General features: G+C 31.7%; 3 protein-coding genes and 1 non-coding gene across 4 annotated transcripts; all 4 read left to right on the top strand.

Annotated features, from left to right (window-relative positions):
• The first annotated feature begins 1,071 nt into the window (after nt 1-1,071).
• Nucleotides 1,072-2,668, top strand: LOC110665102 (allene oxide synthase 3-like). The gene has a single exon (XM_058136409.1). It carries the CDS (start codon nt 1,107-1,109, stop codon nt 2,553-2,555), a length of 1,449 nt encoding a protein of 482 aa, XP_057992392.1. The 5' UTR covers nt 1,072-1,106; the 3' UTR covers nt 2,556-2,668.
• Nucleotides 2,669-8,462: 5,794 nt separating this feature from the next.
• On the top strand, nt 8,463-8,538 carry TRNAI-AAU (transfer RNA isoleucine (anticodon AAU)). The gene has a single exon. It is a non-coding gene; the product is annotated as a tRNA-Ile (tRNA).
• A 2,107-nt stretch (nt 8,539-10,645) lies between these two features.
• On the top strand, nt 10,646-12,604 carry LOC110665073 (RING-H2 finger protein ATL65). The gene has a single exon (XM_021825063.2). It carries the CDS (start codon nt 10,808-10,810, stop codon nt 12,059-12,061), a length of 1,254 nt encoding a protein of 417 aa, XP_021680755.2. The 5' UTR covers nt 10,646-10,807; the 3' UTR covers nt 12,062-12,604.
• Nucleotides 12,605-13,621: 1,017 nt separating this feature from the next.
• Nucleotides 13,622-16,083, top strand: LOC110665074 (mitochondrial import receptor subunit TOM6 homolog). The gene is made up of 2 exons (XM_021825064.2): nt 13,622-13,937; nt 15,824-16,083. Exon 1 carries the CDS (start codon nt 13,750-13,752, stop codon nt 13,912-13,914), a length of 165 nt encoding a protein of 54 aa, XP_021680756.1. The 5' UTR covers nt 13,622-13,749; the 3' UTR covers nt 13,915-13,937; nt 15,824-16,083.
• Nucleotides 16,084-20,934: the final 4,851 nt, after the last annotated feature.

Genomic DNA, 20,934 nt, shown 5'->3' with positions numbered 1-20,934 from the left:
CAAGGTACTCTATGAAGCCATTCATCTTCTTAGTTTTTTGTCTAAAGATAAATGGAAGCATTCTTTTCTAACATTTCTGTATGTCATGCATGATTTTGTGTGTTGTGTCTGTGCCGAGTGAAAATATTCCTAATTCAAGTCTAGAATAGAGGATTTCGTCATTGTATGTTGATTCCTGGAGTTTACAGTGTGTAGCTAAAATAACACAAAAATTTCAAAAATTTCATTTGATAGCTGTATGTTGTTTATGTTGCCTGAGGGTTTATCTTCCTCTAATTGTTAAACTTGATGGGGACATGCCAAACAGATCGTATTAACATATTTCACGTCATTATGGTTCCATTAATTTTGGACAACCTTGCATGTGAAGTTGCATTCCTGAGTTCATAAGTCTTCAAATTTATGTTCACTTACCTTTGCAAATCTATTGGTTGATAACAGGTTAATTCTTCAAACAGAGGATGCTCCGGAATAGAAAATAAATAACAACAGCTAGCATCTTAAATTGCAGTTCGCTTTGTAAAAACTAGAGTAATCTAATTGATGTTTTTTCAACTTTGAGATATAAGAAGTAGAAAAGTCTAAATTTTTTTATATCTTTTTATCTATATATTCTAATATTATTTTTATGGTGAGAAAAATAAGTATAACCCATCAATTGAGTCTGTTTAATATTGTTGTTGAAATCACTCTTTTAAATATATTAATTAGAAAATATTAAAAAATAATTTGAAATTAAATTTAATAAGTTTTAATAATAATAATAATAATATTAAAAATAATTAAAAAAAAATTTTAAATAAAATTTAAAATAATACTTTTATTCATAAAAAAAATTTTGAATCTCCAGTTAGCTAGACTAGCTACTGCTGTTCACCTTATCACCCAAAAGTCAAAACTAAAATTATGGAACATCTATTTTATATTCTATTCAAACTTTTGTCTTAAATTTCATTTTACATTGAAGGAAATCAGAAAACGTGTTTTAAGCATTATTTCATGGCTATCTATCTATCTATCTATATATATATATATATATATGATATTTCTAGCATTAGTGTATAACACAAAGCCAAACAAACTCCAATTCCGACAACTGCTCAAATATGTCTTCTTCTTCCGCTGATCCTTCATCAAAACTTCCTTTGAAGCCAATCCCAGGTAGCTATGGCCATCCTTTCTTCGGTGCTATCAAAGATCGTCTAGATTACTTCTATAACCAAGGCAGAGATGAGTTCTTTGCTACCCGTGTTCAGAAATACCATTCAACCATTATCAAAACCAATATGCCTCCTGGTCCCTTCATTGCCCAAAACCCTAGAGTCATAGCTCTTCTTGATGCTGTCTCATTTCCAGTTCTCTTCGACAGTTCTAAAGTAGAAAAAAGGAACGTTTTTGTTGGAACTTTCTTCCCTTCAGTTTCCTTCACCGGAGGCTACCGTGTCTGTGCATTTCTTGACCCTTCTGAGCCCAGCCATACCTCACTCAAAACCTTCTTCCTCTCTATTCTCGCTTCAAAGCACAACACCTTCATCCCTCTCTTTAGAACATGCTTGTCACAGCTCTTTACCGATATTGAAGACAAAATTTCTTCTCAGAAGAAAGCATTTTTCAACTCCTTGAGCGATGCCACGTCTTTCAGCTTTTTGTTTCGTCTCTTCTGTGAAAAAGATCCCTCTTCCACCAAGATTGGATCTAAAGGTCCAACAATGATAGATAAATGGATAGCTCTGCAACTAGCACCACTGGCAACTCTAAACCCACCAAGTTTCTTGAAATATCTGGACGATCTTTTGCTTCATACATTTCCATTTCCATTCTTCCTAGTGAAATCTGATTACAAGAAGCTTTACGAAGCTTTCTACGAGCATTCAGCTCCGATTCTTGACAAGGCTGAGAGTTTCGGGATCAAAAGGGGTGAAGCTTGCCACAACCTTGTGTTTCTTGCATGTTTTAACTCTTATGCAGGCATGAAAACCTTCTTCCCCACACTGATCAAGTGGGTTGCACAAGCAGGAGAAAACTTACACACCCAACTCGCCCATGAAATCAGGACCGTCGTTAATCAAGAAGGTGGAGTCACTTTCCAAGCCTTGGATAAGATGACTTTGACCAAGTCAGTAGTTTATGAATCTTTAAGGATTGAACCTCCAGTGCCGTTCCAGTACGGTGAGGCGAAGAAAGATATGGTGGTCCACAGCCATGATGCATCCTATCAGATCAAGAAAGGTGAGATGATCTTTGGATATCAGCCGTTTGCTACCAATGATCCTAAAGTTTTTGATCATCCACGGGAGTTTGTGGGCCACAGGTTTGTAGGAGAGGAGGGAGAAAAGCTATTGAAGTATGTATACTGGTCAAACGATCGTGAGACTAAAGATCCAACAGTAAAGGATAAGCAATGTCCAGGGAAAGATTTGGTGGTGCTCCTAGCTAGGGTTTTTTTGGTGGAGCTTTTCTTATGTTATGACACGTTGACAGTTGAGACAAAGAAGGGAATTGGGTTGGAATCATCGGTGACGATAACCTCGTTGAGCAAGGCTACAAGCACTTGATCAAGATCGAATTAAAGCATGATCAAATGCAATTTGGTGATGGATGAGTTGAGTTCACGTGGGCTTGAGTTCAGCTGATAGTAAAATCTTTATACATAAGAAGTTTTTTTTTTTTTTTTTTTAAGTAAAAATTAGAATTAGCTATGCTAAGTGAATAATATCTGTCATTGAATAAATCAAGGCTACACTACTTGTTTATTTGTCACTTTTAATGAATATTAGTTATGGTGGCGAGTGGATATTATAATTATGTATAGGAAATAGTAGAAAAGGTATATGAGATTTTTTTTTTTTTATTTAAATGGAAATGAATATTGTATTGTATTGCATGTTCCATAGGGCAAGTCTATTACAGAGCAACATTACATAAGAAGGCCTAAGGTCTGATAAACCAAGACCTCTCTTCTACCTGAAGAAACCAATTGGTCTAACCCCTAAAATAAAAAAACCGTGTCTGAAGCTAACCAAGCAAAACTTAGCTGCTGTCTCTTTCAAGCGCCGCCCCTGGCAGGGAACTACCCGCCGAAAGCCAAGATGAGGGTCTCCTTTCTCAAGAAAAAAGCCAAATAAACAAAACTACCCAGAGCAAAGAAGAAAAGATCTGAGGTTGCTCACGCTGGCAATTCTTCCAGATTGAAGACCAAAGGCTTACCATCGACGCCATGGAAGAGTGAAAAAGCAGGGCCACAACAATCTCTGTCTCATATAGTTGCAGGAAGCCAGCAACAGCTTCTTTAAGCGCTGGCTCTACCATGCCATATCACCCTTCTATAAACCATCCCATGGTAGAAAGCCATTGTATAAATATTTATTGCACTTAGTTGAGATAAAAGATAAAATTAAAAAAAAAATTATGTTCATTGATTTTAATGTGACATAAAATAAAAATTTAAATGTTATAAATAAAAATAAATTGAAAAAATATTTTTTAAAAAAGTTAAATTTTAATAATATGAAAAATAAAATTGATTTAATATTTTTAATTAAAATAAAAAATAATTTTATTTTATTAATTGTTTATTATCACGTCAATATAGCTAATGACATTAGAATATTTATTCTTAAAATATTAATAGAATAAAGCTCACATATAATATTATTTTTATCAAAAATTAAATCATAATTATTTAAACTCAAAAGATCAAAATATTATTATTTTATAATTTCTGATATATATATATATATATATATATATATATATATATATATATATATATATATATATATATATATATATATATACATAAAACTAAATATATGTGACCAAACTTTGCTATTTAAAAATCATGCTAGTTTATGCTGCCCACGAAGCCATTTAATTTCCCTTTTATAATTTGCATATTTTATTTTATTATGAATTTTCTTAATTTTTGTAATTTCAATTTTAACTATTAATTAAATACAAAATAATGGTACAATATATCGGAAATTCAACATATAATAATAAAATAATTAAGTCATAAAATTTTAAATTTGAATTTAAATCAAAATTAAATAAATTAAAATAAAATTGGGACATACATAATTTCATTTAATTGAAAATATAAAATTGTCCTATAATATTATTATTAGATCAATTAATGCTAAATATATCTATTTAAAAAAAAAAACTAATTTTCATCAACATGCTAGTGGTTTTTTTTTTAAACATCAATATACTACGTTAATTATTGTACTTCTTATCATGTAAAACTTATTCCTTAAGGGATTTCTTTTTTTTTTTTTTTAAATATTACCAACTCCAATTTTTATTTTTATTTTTAAAGCTTAGTGATTTTTTTTTAATTTTATTATTTTGTATCATTAATAGAATCATTACCCACTAACTAATTAGAGCTTGTTTGGTATTATATTTGGAGGTTTAATATTGCTTCTCTGAATAAAAGCATCATTTTAGATACTGTTAAAAAAATTATTTTATTATTTTAGTATTCTTATAACTAATACTTATCAAATTTAATTTTAAATTATTTTTTTAATATTTTCTAAATATATTAATTAGAAATAAATATTTTAATATTGCTTCTCAACCCTTAACATTTTACTTTTTTTTTTTATCAAAAATAAATGCACACATAAAGGTTCGTAACTTAAAAAACTTTCATAATATACCGAATTATTATATGGTATGATAATTTTTAAATTGCTCAATATTTTTATAGAGTTTTTAATTTATTTAACTTCAATAGGATATAAACACAATATTACACAACTCTAAAAATTATTTTAATATTATCAAATTAAAATTTTTTATTCTATTATTTACATTATAATTTCTATAAATTTAAGTTAATCATATGATAATTCATGATCCTTAATTATTTAATTTTAACCCTGATCAATCTAATAATCAATTCAAAAGGTCGGCTTAAATCATCTCAATGAATTCAGAAATTCAGTCATTACCACAAATTAAAAGAGAAAATACATCTCATCATATGCATGGTCCCCCAAGTAATTACTTAAAATGTTAATCCTGGTCTCAGAATGGAAACTCTGAGATGACAAGTCCTCACGTTTTCTTATTGAGAGCGACACAAACCTGTGTTAGGACTCAAATAATGTAGGTGTGATGGTAAGATTCAATGTTATTTTTAATGGGAGGATCTCAATAAAGATTCAAAGTTACTTGTATGATTTGTGTGTGATTGATATTGAAATCATTTTCTTATGAGATTTGCACTTTGAACTCAAGATATCAGATAGTTTTGAAAATAAATTTAAATATTATTGAATTCAAAGTTCATTGATTTGGAGATAATGACTTTAATTATACAAAAATTGAGTGTTTAAGATAGGATTAAACGTGGCGAAAGTTGGTTTGATCTAGATTATTTCCTCTTAACAATAATTTAATAATAAATTTCGTAGATTACAGATCATAAGTACAAGTGCCAACACCTGCGCAGTTTTACATCTCCAACAAGAAAGGAAAAATTTGTAAACATCGACGTGGCACTTGAGCTTAGAAGAATCTAAACACTCAAATGGCTCGATTCTATAACCTGTCTGAACTTGTAGTGCTTGAATTTGAAAGTTGAAAATGGGTAAGAAAAGCTACCTGGCAATGAGGACAGATCAAGAAACCAGTGACTTGATTGCTTCTGATGTCAAAGACTTGTCCCAGGCTGCTAAGAAGCTAGCCAATCACGCTATCAAGCTTGGTGGGTTGGGTTTGGGGACCTCTTTTCTTGAATAGCTTGCTCCTTTTGCTGCTATGTATGCCTCTTACTTGTTTTGCATTAATCTAATTGGATCTTGTTTGAAGTGTTTGTTGAAAACTTGGATGATTGTTGGATTACTCTTACTTGTAATAAAAAAGTTTCAAATATTATGGAGATTTTTATGGGAGATACTGATGATAGTTTAAGTTGTTGCCAAGGGAAAGCTCTTGATGTTCTTGTATTTTGCTCCACTAAAATGAAGCCACCAGCATTCACTAAATTTGAAGCTATCGAATGAAACGTTCACATTTTATTGGTTCTTTAGATTGGTAATTCAATTTTCATTCCTGTGGAGAACTCCAAATTTTATTGTAAATGCAAAGATTCAACAAGTTTGCTGCCAAGGTGGACATTTTCTCTCAACAGAGTTCAACCAAGTCTATCTGGAGTTGATTACACCTCGGCACTTTAAAGTCCCCTAGGCTTGATGCGTAAATAAGCACAGGTCCTGCCTTATGACTTAAATATTCAACTAATAAATGGAGTGGTCAAGATTCGAACTCTAAACCTTTTAATCAGAGAGGCTCTGATATCGTATTAAAGAACCACTCAATCTAAAAAGCTTAAGCTTATAGATAAGGGCTCCAAGAATAGTTTTATATCTCCCTATTAATTACAGCATCTGTGACTTGAATCTTCTGATTGCTGGCCATGCCCATATAGCTGTAAGAAAGTTTCATAATAGTCTAATTTTTTGAACCAGATTTTATAAACAGAATAGCCTCCCTAGATCACTATCTATGTTTACTGATCTTGAGAGAGCGAAAATAGCATCAGCCATGAGGAATATCTTAACAGCTATAAATTTATCATTGAAATTTGGAAGGCTTAGCATAACCGTCAAACCCGTAAGAAGTTCAGGTAATCTTATCTATTCATGAACAATGACAATATCAACAGAGTATTGCCCTCTCTTAAGGTTCTCTGACGAGTAACTATGGCTCTAAAGGAACCTATTGAATTTACAGTGAAAATCCTGCACATCTGCATACCATGTACTTGCTTACAGAACATCTCTCATGCCCTCAATACCTTTGCTTCATTCTTTCATACCATATCCTTGTGATAAAGTAGAGCAGAAGGTGACTCTCAGAAACTCCTCCACATGCCTAGGCAAAGGCGCAGCACCAGATAACATGATATGAACTCGAACGCCCCCCAAGCGTTTGTTTTGTCTACCAAAATGACACAATTTAGACTGATGAACATAAACGGTTAGCTTGGACTAAACGGTAAGCTGACTAACCTTATCAAAGACAAGTCTGGGCAAGAGGAGTTCTGCTTGGGCTTGTGGCAATCCCTTCTGGATATTTCCTACCTTGTTGTCAACCAAGAGTTCTATCTAGTTGTACACTCGGGACTTGAAGATAATACTGAAGTGGTTAACGTTACAACTTACTAGTTATAAGCAACATCTAGCAATTTCTTCCTGAAAGCACCTCCAGATGAAATTTTAGCCATTGTACCATCAAGAACAAAGTAAATGCTTAAAAGAATATAGATCAAGAATGTAGTTACATAATGAAAATAAACGTATAATTTTACTATTGTATATACGGTCATAGACTCTATGAACCCCATAAAATATACCTGGCTTCAATTCCTGAGCATCCTCAATCAAGTATCTTACATCCTGAACGTAAAATGCAGCACAAGGGATAAAATTGGAAAGTGAAGATTTTAAGGAGGTAGAATTAGAACAAGAAGGAATCATTGCGAAATTTGATCCCTGATCTTTACCCATCTTCAAAATCCTATAGAGGCACCTATGTAGATGCAATGGGTCTCAATTATTTGATCATATACATGAGCCAAAGGAAGGAAAGAGTAGTATAAATCTTCATCTGTGGCTGGCAGATAGAACACTACCATACGTCAACATTATAGTGAAATACTGAGTGATGTCCAATCAACTTAAGATTTCCAATTTGGGAATATGGAATTCTGAAAAGTGAGAATTTTTTCAACACATAATATGTTCAGTTGTTTACCACTTTGTCTGTGAGAAAAAGTAGACAATACTTCAGCCATGATGGCTCCACTAGCATACATTACTGGAGTCTTTAGCCTGTTCACCTACGTTTCAAATATGAGTTGCATCTTGGAAGACAAGATAAAATCTGCAGAAATTAAAGGATATTTTAATAATGTGAAATGAAGAGAATATAGGAGAACATTATATATATTTGCAAGTCATTAGAGGGATTAGGAGCAGTCTGCAAATGCCAACTTAATTTCTGTTAACTTACAGAAGAGATCATTGCTCTCTTGAACAAAAGCTATTGAATCTTCAGCAGCATGATTAATGATTAAGTCCACTGCGTAAGTCCTATGAATGGTAACGAGGTAAAGGGTGATTGATGAGAAAATTCTGATTAAAGTATCTCAGAAGGTGAAATTATAAGCAAATTGAGACTCATTAAAATTGGGGGAAAAAAAAAATAACAATTAAGATTGTCATAATCATTAATTACTGTAGTAACATTATTAAAAATCATTTCAGTTTCCTCTATAAACAAGAAAGTTTCAAGAGTGCTCTATGCTATATTGTATTGTGAATTTGGATTGTTTTTGCATTGAAATTAAAATTTTAAGGTTTTTAGAGTGAGTTGCTTTGAATCTGTGTCTTCAGGCATTTGTTTTTTTTGGTGGATAAATAGTGCATATAATATTGAGATGAGATGGCCTATTAGCTCAGTTGGTTAGAGCGTCGTGCTAATAACGCGAAGGTCGCAGGTTCGAGACCTGCATGGGGGCCATTCTTTTTATATGTTATTTCAAATTATTCTCCCTGAAGCAAATCTTATTCTAAATAAATAGAGTAACTATTTCACAAATTACAATGGGTTAAATTTTAAATTTGAAGAATAAAAATAATAGCAAACCTTAATTTTAAATTAGTTGGGTTTTTCATTTAATTTTATTTTTTAACAAATTATTTAAATTTATTTAAAATTAATTTTATATCAATATTAAAAATTATAAATTTTTTAATATTAATTTTTTCACATCATTTTAGAACTTTCTTTTTTTTTCCTTAACTCCTTTCATTATTAATTTATCATATTTTTCATATACAAGTGTTCAATTATTAATATTGAATTTCATCAAATCATCTTATTTAACACTCTCTCATGTTATAATATTAAGAATATAATAATTTTTTATTATATAAATTATATTTAAGTTATATATAACTTTTTAATATATAATAATAAATTAAATTTTCTATGAAAATAGTAGTTAGGAATAAAATGTGAAAAAAAAATAATTTATTATTCGTGACAATTTTTAATTTAACTTTTATCTTAAACAATAATATTACAATTTAATTTTGTAGTGTTCAGTATAAAATAATTTTAATTGGCACTAATTTTTTTTTACAAAATAGTAGATATATTATATACATATTGATTGGAATAAAATACTAAAAAATAAAAATAATTTATTACATGTAAAAAATAAATATGTAAATATAAAAAAAAAGATATAAAAGGAAAAAAATTATAAAAACAATATAAATAAATAAAGTAATTTTAAAATATTTTATTTGATAGATATTTTTGTTACTTTTAAATATATTATATAGATATAAGAAGAAAAAAAAAGTTGATGGAGCCTGTAAGTACATTAATACATGCTTCATAGGTTTTAATGGTGAGTTGCCGACATTGATACTTCTTAATCTCCTCTAATTATAATGTTTGCGCATATTAAATTCAGACATTAATGTAAATAACTTTCTTTATTATAAATTCAATACTCGATTACTATCTTATAGATATCAATGTCATCGGGCTTTTAAATAAAGTTGGACTCTTTAAAGAGAGAGTTTCTCTCTATATTTTTTTTTCTGATTTTTTTTGAGCTCCTCTGCCTCTTCTGGATGGAGGGGCTTCTTCATCCTTGCCCAGTTCGTGGGTCTCACCCTTGTCTTATCGGGTAAACAGTAAATAGCATTTGTTTTATTGTGGTTTTGTAACATGCAGGTTTAGGGTTGATGGAGAGGATTTTTTGCAACCTGTGTTTGTTTTTGTACCAATGTTTAGCAATGGACACTTCGATCAGCACTTATGTTGCAAGTTGCAACAGATTTGGGCTTGGCTCTAGGGTTCTGAGTTTTTAGTGTGTATGGCACCTCTGGGGACAATCCAGAATGCTTGTTGTTTGCATCTGGTCCCTTAACGGCCTAAGAATGCCAAAATGGGCTCTACCATACTGCCTAAAAAGTCTTCAAGTTTAGTTCTTTATATCCTGATCTGAAGCTTTGCGTTGTTGATCCTTTCTTGGCGAATTTGTTGTGATCGCCTTTAGACTTCCTTCAGCCTTTTATTTGTTGTTTTAGAGATCTCCCTAATTGTTGCCCTTGTGGGTTTCGACATTGATTTTGCCAGTAGAAGGTGCAGAATGTGGCTAGGTCTCCTGCAAATTTATGATTTCAATAGTTAATAATAAGTTATGATTTCTATATTAAATTCTCATTACAATTTTATATTAATAAAATTATAGTCATGAACAATCCCATATATATATATATATATATATATATATATATATATATATATATATTGCCACTAAACCTTGAAAATAAAATTTTCTTTTTTTTATTAAGATTTTTTTTTTTTTTAAGCAGAGTGCTAAAAAAAGTCGTATGTAGTCTAATGATTGTGGGCCACCACATCAAGTTTTGCATCTCCTTATTCCAAAGTACGAAACACATGCATTGTCAAACGCCTATCAGGTGCACCACATTACAGCAAAACTAAATTCTCAATTATGCCACGTCAGAAGACCAAAGCAAATTTCTAAATGTTTCTGACGTGCCACAATGTGATTGGCAAGTAATACTGAGAACAACTGGTACTTCATGTATCGGTAAAAACCATCCACGCGCCTTAAATTCATGAATGATGACGTGGCATTCAATGGCTGCCCCACCCTCGAGAAAGAAATCACCGCCAACCATAGCATTAATCCATCCAAGGTTCCAAATTCCATTAACACGCTTCGCAGACAAACCACCACAACATGGCTTTCAGAACCTTCGCCCCTTCTCCTTCTCCGGCGCACCACCACTCTCAGTGGGCCCCATCTCCAGCTGCCGCCGTCACTGGAACTACAGTAAGCACTCCCAACCAGTCATCGCCACCACCGTCCAACTCCAAACTCCCTGTTGACTTCAGCCCACCTTTGATAGCCATGGTAGTAGTGGTCGCCGCAGCTTTTTTGGTAATCACGTACTCTCGCTTGATTTCTCGTTACCTCATCCGAGTGCTCCGCCGCTGGCGAAGGTGGCGTCGCCGTCGTCGCCTCCGTTACATCCCTTCCTCCAGCGGCGACCTCGACTCCCCGCCGCCTCCCTTTGACTCACCTGACGGTTTTCATGTGTATTCGCCTTATGGACTTGATGAGTCCGTTATAAAGACTTTGCCTCTCTTCGTCTACACCACCAAAAATGGCTTTCACAAAGAGAGCAGTAACAGTAAAGACTGTGCTGTCTGCTTACTGCAGTTCGAAGATAACGATTACGTCCGTACACTTCCTGTTTGCTCTCACGCCTTTCACGTCGATTGTATCGATATCTGGCTAAGGTCTCACGCTAACTGCCCTCTCTGCCGTGCCAGAATATTCCGGTCGGATTCCCCTTTTACACCGGTGATGGCCTCTAGAATCAGACCTAGCCTTGATGACACAATTCTGCATAGTATTGGGCCCGAATCCATAATTCACACTCCTCCTCCTTCTCATACTGGCAACACAGCAACAACCACCATAACGACGGTGACGGAGATCACTCCGTGTATTGAAGAATCGTCGTCGAGAAGAAACAGTAATAATTTCAACAATTACAGTCAATCTGAGGATCGATACACTGGCTGTGATTTCTTGTTGAAACGGTCCTATTCCTTCGGGTTTGAGCGCAGCTTAGCATCGGAGAGGATGTTGGTGATGGAACCAACGACAACGTCACCTTGGCGTTACCGGAGGGGAAGCTTCTGGAGTAAACGTTCATCGCCGTTTGGATCGTTATCAAAGCATAGAGTTTTCTCATTTAGACATTACAAAGGCATGAAATCACCATTTTTCAGAAGGAGAGGAGGATTCTTCCCCTTATCGGAGCGATACCCAACAGGCAGCGGAGGAGGAGGATCATCAAGGCGGAGCAAGTCGATGGCGAGTCCAATGTTCCAAAGATCATCGGTGGCAGCATTCTCGTCGAGCAGACTAAGGTGTGGGGATCCCGAGGCGCTGTTGTCACCGGAGAGATACAACAGGAGGTGAAGAAAAGACAAAGGAAAAGACACGTGGAGAGCATGGATTGGATAGAAAAGGGAGGGGCGGAGATGGGAATTAAATGGAAAGGAGATCGGGAAGCGGAGGAGAGTTAATGAGAAGAGACTAGTCTGGTAAAATTGCGGAGTCATTAATGGAAAGTTGGGAGGAGCATTTAATGAAAACATTGACGACAGATAACATAACATTATTTTTTCACACACGGCTCTTATAATATTGATCTTGGTTTGTCATTGGAGTTCTCATTTCTCTCCCTCATTAATGGCCTGGAGCCCTGGAGGTGGTGGAGGGGCTGTGATTCTATGTGGACATTGAGTGGTCTTCTGGCTATTGGCGATGCTGATTTCTTGTCGTTTGGTTTGGTTGTGTTTGAATCTCAAGAGTGGATTTTGTGTTTGGAAATTGCATTGTTATTTTTCTCCTTTTGTTTCCCTTTAGGGAGAATGGGACATTACGATTCATAGAAACTTTATGTTGCTGGTGATCTCTCGCTGGATTGAATCCATTTTGTGGTTTTGTTTGTTTATGCTTTATTATCCTTTGTTTTTTTTTTTTTCCCCCTTTTTAAATTGGGATGTACTTTTCCTCTATAATGTATATAAAAGATTCAGCATCCTATCTTATTGGGATCTCTTGGCTTAAGTTAATATTTTGAGTGGATGAGGCAATCTTGACAGCAATCAAAAGTACTCGACGACACTGGACAATGGCCACCGTGGGACAGCATGGTTCTGATGCTCTTAAGCCCTCATTTCAAAAAAATGGAGATCAAATTTGTATATTGCACTATTAAGGGGTAGCCCTTTTAGAAGCAAAGTTTTGAGTCATTGATTTTCTAAGTTAATTTTAAGCGTAATTTCATTAATTTATTTTTTTATAAATTTAAAATATATATCTTATGTTCAGAATATACATTTAAAAGTTACATTCTGAATAATGGCAATAAAAATTGCATGGCTTCTCTTTAAGAACAACCCATAGATTTTATGGTGGAAACTCTGTTTTGTCGGTTTTGTGCGCTACCATTTTAAAGCAAAAGGTTCTTGTTAGTGAGTTTTTCGGAGTGAAAGGTGTAAATGATATGCCATTAACTAGTAACTTCTTTAATGTAAGAGAAGAAAGGTTTAAATCTTCACAATGTTATCACATTTCTGTTCTTGGAGAAAATTAAGTCTCCTGCTCATATTGAGACTTCGGCTCCCATATTAATAATAGATAGTACATACGTGTTATTTATGTGAATTAATATATTTTAATAAAATTATTATAATTTAGTATGTCTTGGCCTTAAGTTATGTGTCTATTTTTTAGAAAAAAAAATAAAGATTTTAAAAATTAATTTAATATTAAATATGATATAATTTAATTATAAAAATTTTAAAATAATAAAATAAAATTTTAATAATTTTTTAAATGTCATTTAAAATAATATTTTGAAAAGTACTTTTTTAACTAATCCTCTCAATGCCAAACGCACGTATGAGACCAAAAACGTGTTTCACATATTCGAATCCACACGTGCGTAAATGACCTAAACCCTCCCCTCCCTCCTTTCAGTAATCCACAAATAAAAAAAGGGGATCTAGGGTTTTAGATTTTCTCCTAGAACAGAAGTAGAGCTCAAGCCAGAAAACCAAAGAGGATTCAAATCAAGGCGAAGTAAAAATCCAGAAATCATGTTTCCAGGAATGTTTATGCGAAAACCAGACAAGGCAGTGGCATTGAAGCAGTTGAAGACCCATGTGGCTATGTTCGGTGTGTGGGTCGCCGTCGTCCGTGTCACCCCTTACATTCTCCACTTCCTCTACGATGAAAAAGATGAGCTCAAGCTCGAATTCTAACCCCTCTCTCTCCCTATTGCAAGGTAATTTACGGTTCTCTCTCCCTCCCTGGAAGGGATGAGTGTTGTTATTGGATCATTTTAGGAGGGTATTTGTTAAAATTTGTGTTTTTTCAACTTTGGGTGTTATACAGTGATTGGTGTGAATGCACTTGAGCTGAAAAGTTGATTAAGATTATGAATTGGGTTTATTTCATTTGACTCTGCCTTTCATCTGTGAATGGAGCTTCTATTTGCTGAAAGTATGATGTAGAACTCTTAAGAAACTATTTCTGTGCCTAGCCACATACGAAAGAGATAATGAGTTCCCTTGAGTTGGAAGTAACGTGGATGCTTCGACTTTTGTGCTATAATGTAATTACATGTTTTGATTATATGAACTTTTGTGAATAAATCTTTAAAACTTTAGAAGATTTTTGAATCCAAATATAACTTAAATTTAAGGCAATGTGAGTTGAGAATGGTGCAAAAACATTTTTGTTTTTGTGGTGGAAGATTATGGTGGGTTGAGAAGAAAGTGAAGGAAGAATGAGTAAAAGTATTGTCTGGATGCCTCTTTCATGGAGTTATGGTGATGCTTGGGACCTCTAAATGAAATTTGTTACTTATCATGAAAAGGGAAAGACACTTTTCCCTGAGGTGATAAACATCATGGGAAATTGAATTGATGGTCAAGTATGATAAGCAGGATTACCTTTGAGTATAAATGTCAAGGTTAACCCTTTGGATGAAAGAAGGAATTTGTCAACATGGGACATCATCTCTAGTTGACAAATTTTTGTGTGCCCCAATGTGGTCATATTTCTGGCTCCAAGGTTGTCCACTTTGGGGATTAACCATAGATTTAAAATAGATCTTGGTGGAATTGGTTATGCCTTACTTTCTTGAATACTAAAGTTCTGATAGCCTCCTATCTTGAGAATTGCAAGTTTCTCTCACTTGCATACTCGGTCGATATTAGTATTGTTTCAGTCCATCATATACTTGGTTTGGTCATTCAGTCCTCTTAAATGAAAAATAAGAGAGAAGGGGCAATGGAAAAATAAAAGTAATTTGTCCACTCATTGATGAGTCAACTTTCTTTTGGAATCTTTTGGCCTCTGATTTGATATTGCTGTATCAATCCATCAGCAGTATAGGTTTACTTGCTTCTTTAATTAAGGTCTTAGCTTTTATCTTTATTGTCTCACACACTAAGGGGGACTTTAACTTTAAGAGTGAGTTTGATTGGATGCCTGTGAATAAGCATCCAAAGGTCAGAGGATAGATTTGTCTTCATGTACAGTAGTTTGTTAAGGTGAAATACTGCTTTAGCGATTGCTGTTTGTTCTATTCTTCCTGCTTATCATGCACTGTATGAGCAGGCTATTCCAATTGTTTGAAGTTATAGTTTTTCAATTTTCCTTAATCATTGTTTGGTGCTTACCATTTCTTTGCTTCTAGACTAGAAAGTTTTTTTGGTTCCAAGTGTTTTAAGTAAAAATGTTTAAAATCATTTAACTCTGATTTGTTATTTTTGGCTTAAATAATAAAGAAATTATGTTGGCACTATTTAGTCAACCTTGTGCCTTTTGGTTTCTGAGAATATTTTCTATGAATTTTGATTTTGTTGTAAAACAAATATTATATTAAGAAAACATGATTGGTAAATATTTAAATTTCATTTCATATGAGAAAGTAAAAGCAATTGCAGAATTTTTTTTTTTTTTTGTTGCTTTTTAATTATTTGTTTTTGTTATCTAACAAAAGGATCAATATTGCTTATAGAATTGCAAAAAGAGTGTATAGAAACTAATGTGAGCAAACCTGACATCTTCGGTTCTGTGATAGCAATATTTTAAGATGGTTTCTATGTTATCTACCTCTGATTATTTATATATTTATTTTTTCATCTTTTTCTGCTGATGTAGTGGTCCAGAAGATGAGAGATGGAGTTGGAATGGAGATGAGTGTATGAGCTTCAGTCTGTTTTCTTCTCTTTTTTACTTCAACTGGAAGTATGTACGGCCAGCGTGGGCATTTGATCATTTATCTTTTTAGCATTTTATCATTTTGGAAGATCTGATACTATGATATTATGACATGACTGGTTTAGGATAAATACTTCATGGAATGTATTTTTGGTTTCATGGTAGCAATGGTAAAAGAGTGTGTTTCTGTTTATCAATAATTTATAAACTATTGGGTTTCATCTTTTAGGAATACCGACTCTCAATTTATTTTTATTTTATTTTAGTATTTTTTTTTTTATATATAGACACCAAGGAAGAGTTTGGGCTTTAACCTTTCTCTATAATTAATTACTTAGATGACTAAGCTGCAAAATTTTCTTCTCAATGAACGAAGCAATTTGGGTTTTATCGTTCTGTCAAATTTGTTCGTTGGATAACCTTTGGAAAGCCATGACAAAATGGAGCCTGGTGGAATAGAAGGGCGAAGGCTGCGAGGCTGGTTTCTTAGTTAAAATCTGATTAGAAGTTTCTGTAATTGGCAGGTTTAAGGCTGAGAAGAGGAGAATGCCAACTTTTTATTTTTGAAATACCCTCCAACCATGTGCTGTTTTACCTCATACCGGTAGAACTTGAATCTCTCAGGATTAGTCTTTGTATTCAGAAGTGGAATAATGAATTTGTGTTGTCGAGTATTAGATCTGGAGATGAACGCTGACATAAGAGACCACCAATAATTTTTTTGCGAAAGAACCAAGACTTTGTCCATGAAAACATAAACACATTGGCAGCTGAACCCATTTTGGGTTGAATACAATGTAATGTAAAGCCATTTATTCTTCATCTTTAGAACTTACAAGGGTTCATATTCACCGCTAATGCTCTTTTACCTCTCCCCCCAATATAAAGGTTTGACATACTCTTTTTAAAGCCTTGTTCACCTCTTTCTTGTGCTTTGAAGTTCTAATTTTAACTAAGGATTTTTCTTATCTAAATTTAATTTATTATAAATTCAAGACACAGTAAATATGGTGGGATTTATCTATTAAATTGATGAGTCTTATATATTTGTATTTTGAATTCATAATAAATCAGTGTAAACAAAAATTTCTCTTTAACTAATATTGTAAGATTTTCTTTATTATTATTATTATTATTATTATTATTATTATTATATAAAAATAATAAGGTGTTAGTTGTTTTCTAAACTTACTTTGTTTTGTGGTTAAAGGCATATTTAAATTTGAGTCCCACTCCTTTAAATCCTTATTAAAAAAAAAATAATGTAAGTTGTGGCTCCAATACCTCATTTTCTCTTGATTTTCTAGCTGAATATTGAAATATGTTAAATGAATACAATTCTGATTTTGATAATTCATAAACAAATACTGCATTTGTAAATGAATTAAAAAGAGCATGTCAACTTACTTGTGCAGGTAGATATTTTCATAATGTACATGCCATGTATTAATTTTATATATTCAAGATACACTTAGATTATTAATTTTTTTTATTCAATTAATAAAATAAAGTACTTAATTTTTTTTTTTTTAAGTTCTAGAGTATATAATGAAGGAACAATGGCATTTTTATAATGAAAATAATATGCGTCCTAGAAAATTTTATAGAGGTGTGCTTTCATGGTGATATTCCATCTATAAAATGTTCAACTAAATTTATGATTTTTTATAAAAAAAAAGAAAAAACATATGATCATTAAAATTTATTGCATGGTTTTATTGATATCAGTTTTTCTAGTCTTATTGAAAATTTTTTAGTGTTAATTATCAAAATTCACATTTATTTTTTTTTTTTTGTAAGTTGTAGATGTTAATATTTCCATCCATTTTTATCTATAGCAATGGATTTTATATGATAATTAAGAAAATTATTATATTACATTATTTTTATAAAAACTTATTAGTAATTTATTTCATTTAATTATTTTTTTATATAAATATTTATTATATTTAATAGAGATAAAGGGTAAAATTGAAAAAAAAAATTAATGTTTTTAATTTTTTAAAGGTGACAAATGATTTTGAATAAAAGAAAAATTCAAATGCGAGAGATAAAAATAAAATAATAAAGCATTATTCTTTTAAAAGAGCGTGAAAATGGTAAATAATTAAAGGAATCTATTAGTCGCAAAAGTGTAATTATTTTCTCTTCATAAGTTTTGTATAGATTGATAATTGGGTAGGTTGGAAAATTTTAATAATGTTAGGTGAATTTTAATAATTTTTTTAAACTTACTATAAATTTGTTTGATATTATTATTAAATTTGCAATTAAAAAATTATTTTTTAAATATCTCAATAGAAAATTTCCTAATGTATTTAATATTTTTTCAATATTTTCATGGTAGTTAATCAAGATAATGATCATTTTCAAAATCCTTCTAATCCATATTTTCTTTTTCCTAATGAAAATCCAGCTCTAGCTCTAGTACTAATATCACCTGTTCTTAATGGATCAAATTATCATTCTTGGGCTTGACCCATGAAAATGACATTAACATCTAGAAACAAGCATCGATCATTGATGGTTCATTGTTTTCTCCATCAATAACTGATTAGATGTATTTTAACTTTGAGATGTAACACTATGGTCGTATCTTGGATTGTTAGATCTTTGTCTCCTTCGATTGCTTAGAGTATCATGCAGATTAATAAGTCAATTGATACATGGAATGATTTGAAGGATAGATTTTACAAGGGAACATTATTCAGATATCAGATCTACAAGAAGAGATCTACAATTTTAAGCAAGGTGAGCATATAGTTATTGAATATTTTATTAAGCTTAAGATTCTCTGAAATGAGTTGATTAATTTTAGACCAATTCATGGTCATGTGTTACGCCTTATTAATGTTGTGCTATTATTATTATATAAAATTATCTAAAAAGTGATTATGTGATACGATTCCTCAAAAGATTGCATAAACAATTTGCGAATGTTAAATAACGAATTATGTTGATAGAATCACTACCTTTGATGAACAAAGTATGAGACAAATGACAATCAACATTAATATGGAATCAAATGTGTTTGTAAATGGGCTGCGAAGACTGAAAATATGCCCAACAATTTTTTATTCTAGTTATGGATCATATGACTGAGGTCAAAATGGATCTTCTAATTCATTCTATAGAAATTCAGCTGGTTATGAATAATATGGTAGAGGTCAAAATGGATATACTAATCTGTTTTATGGAAATATTCAAGGAGGCAAGGGAAAATCTTCTAAATTAGTAAAATTTTGTACCTATTATGGCAAGCAGAGGCATACTGTAGACATCTGCTATGGGAAGCATGATTTTCCTCTTGGCTTTAAATTCAAGAATACTAATTCAACTGCTAATAATTTTTCTGGTGAAACAATAATGCCTCCTATTGTTGAATACTATCCAAGTGTTAATGAGGATCTTGATATGCATTTCACTCCAGACCAATATCAAAAGCTGTTAGCTTTGATTCAGGATCATAATTTGACTTCCTTATCTCATTCAACCAACCAAGTAATAACAAACTAAATTGGTAACACTTCCTTTGACCCAACCAATGTCCTATTCCCTAATCACTCTGAAGGTAATCATTTTACCCTTTTTAGTCAATTAAAGTCTAATTTGTGGATTCTAGACAAAGGAACCATAGATCATTTCTGTTTTTCATTATCTCTTGTTACCACTTATGAGAAAACAAAGCCAATCTCTATTAAATCGCCTAATGGTAATCATGTTATTGGTCACCATGTTGGCACCATTCATTTTTCTGAACAATTTTACTTAATGGATGTTCTTTAATTCCTGACTTCAAATTTAATTTGATTTCTATTACCAAACTTGCCTCATTCCCACATTGTTGTCTGATTTTTCAAAATGCATATTGTTTCATTCAGGATCTCAGTACAATGATTGGTTTAGCAGAAGTAAAGGAAGAGTTGCATGCCTTGGTCGAACCTGCAATTAACACCAGTTCACAATACCCCTTTCTCAATTGATTTTGTAATAATTTTTATTAAATTTTCAAGTACTTTTGTGTTACTTTTGTAACTTTATATATGCAAAATGTGAATTTATATAACATTTCATAAAATTTTAAATTTCACTTTTGCAATTATATGTATATTTAAATTATAAAATTAAATAAAATTAAAATGTTAACATCACGAGAAAAAAACTAAGAGTATAAAGAACTGATATAGAATATAATTATCCTCCATTATTATTATTATTATTATTATTATTATTATTATTATTATTATTATTATTATTATACCCAACCCATGCTTATAAATCAAAAGAAAGAAAACCTAAAAATATTTATAGTCTCACTCGAAGGGGAGAGGGGAAACCAATACTCGGAGGGAAGGAGAGTCGTCTCCCATCCCGAAGGGCAGGAGACAGCTGACATTGCTCAACAAAAAATGAGCATAGTGTCTCAGGTATCCAAAAGCTAAAAAGAGAGAAGAGAGAGATCACCAATGGCTAATTAAGTTGACACATGTGATGCAGTCAACTAATCACTTAATGCCAAATGGAGAACTCTAAAAGACTCCAAATGTTGTATTCGAAGCCATGTGCGTTAATGACCTAAAACTAAAATTATTCAATTCTAACTGAGAATCGAAATAGAAATAGGAGTCAAACTTTTGACTGATTGAATTTTAGAAATTAGATTTGAAATCAAACTTAGCTTCTAATTTTAGTTAAGTTTTAAATAATCTTAGTATTGTTCTGATCTTAATTTTTATTTTTTTTATTTTAATTTTAATTCTAATTTCATTTTAGATTTTGATTTTAACACTTAAAATTATAATATTACTGTACTTATTTTAAAATAAAAAATATAATCTTAATTTTTTAATATAAAAATAATTATAAAAATAATAATAAAAAAAAAATTATATGATTATCAAAAATATATTTCTTAATAAAAAATTTATATTATCTTTTATATATTTCTTAATTATGTAATCTTCAATTAATATATATATATATATAAAATTAAAAATTAAAAATATATATAATTTTAGTTAAATTATAAAATATATCTAAAAAATAAAAAA

This window comes from Hevea brasiliensis, chromosome 15 (assembly GCF_030052815.1).
Source record: "Hevea brasiliensis isolate MT/VB/25A 57/8 chromosome 15, ASM3005281v1, whole genome shotgun sequence".
In the NCBI taxonomy this organism is placed as follows: Eukaryota; Viridiplantae; Streptophyta; class Magnoliopsida; order Malpighiales; family Euphorbiaceae; genus Hevea; species Hevea brasiliensis.
This window is presented reverse-complemented; position numbering and strand designations above follow the sequence as displayed.

Coding starts and splice junctions, on each gene's coding strand:
- LOC110665102 (XM_058136409.1), top strand. CDS start 1,107: ATGTCTTCTTCTTCCGCTGATCCTTCATCAAAACTTCCTTTGAAGCCA.
- LOC110665073 (XM_021825063.2), top strand. CDS start 10,808: ATGGCTTTCAGAACCTTCGCCCCTTCTCCTTCTCCGGCGCACCACCAC.
- LOC110665074 (XM_021825064.2), top strand. CDS start 13,750: ATGTTTCCAGGAATGTTTATGCGAAAACCAGACAAGGCAGTGGCATTG.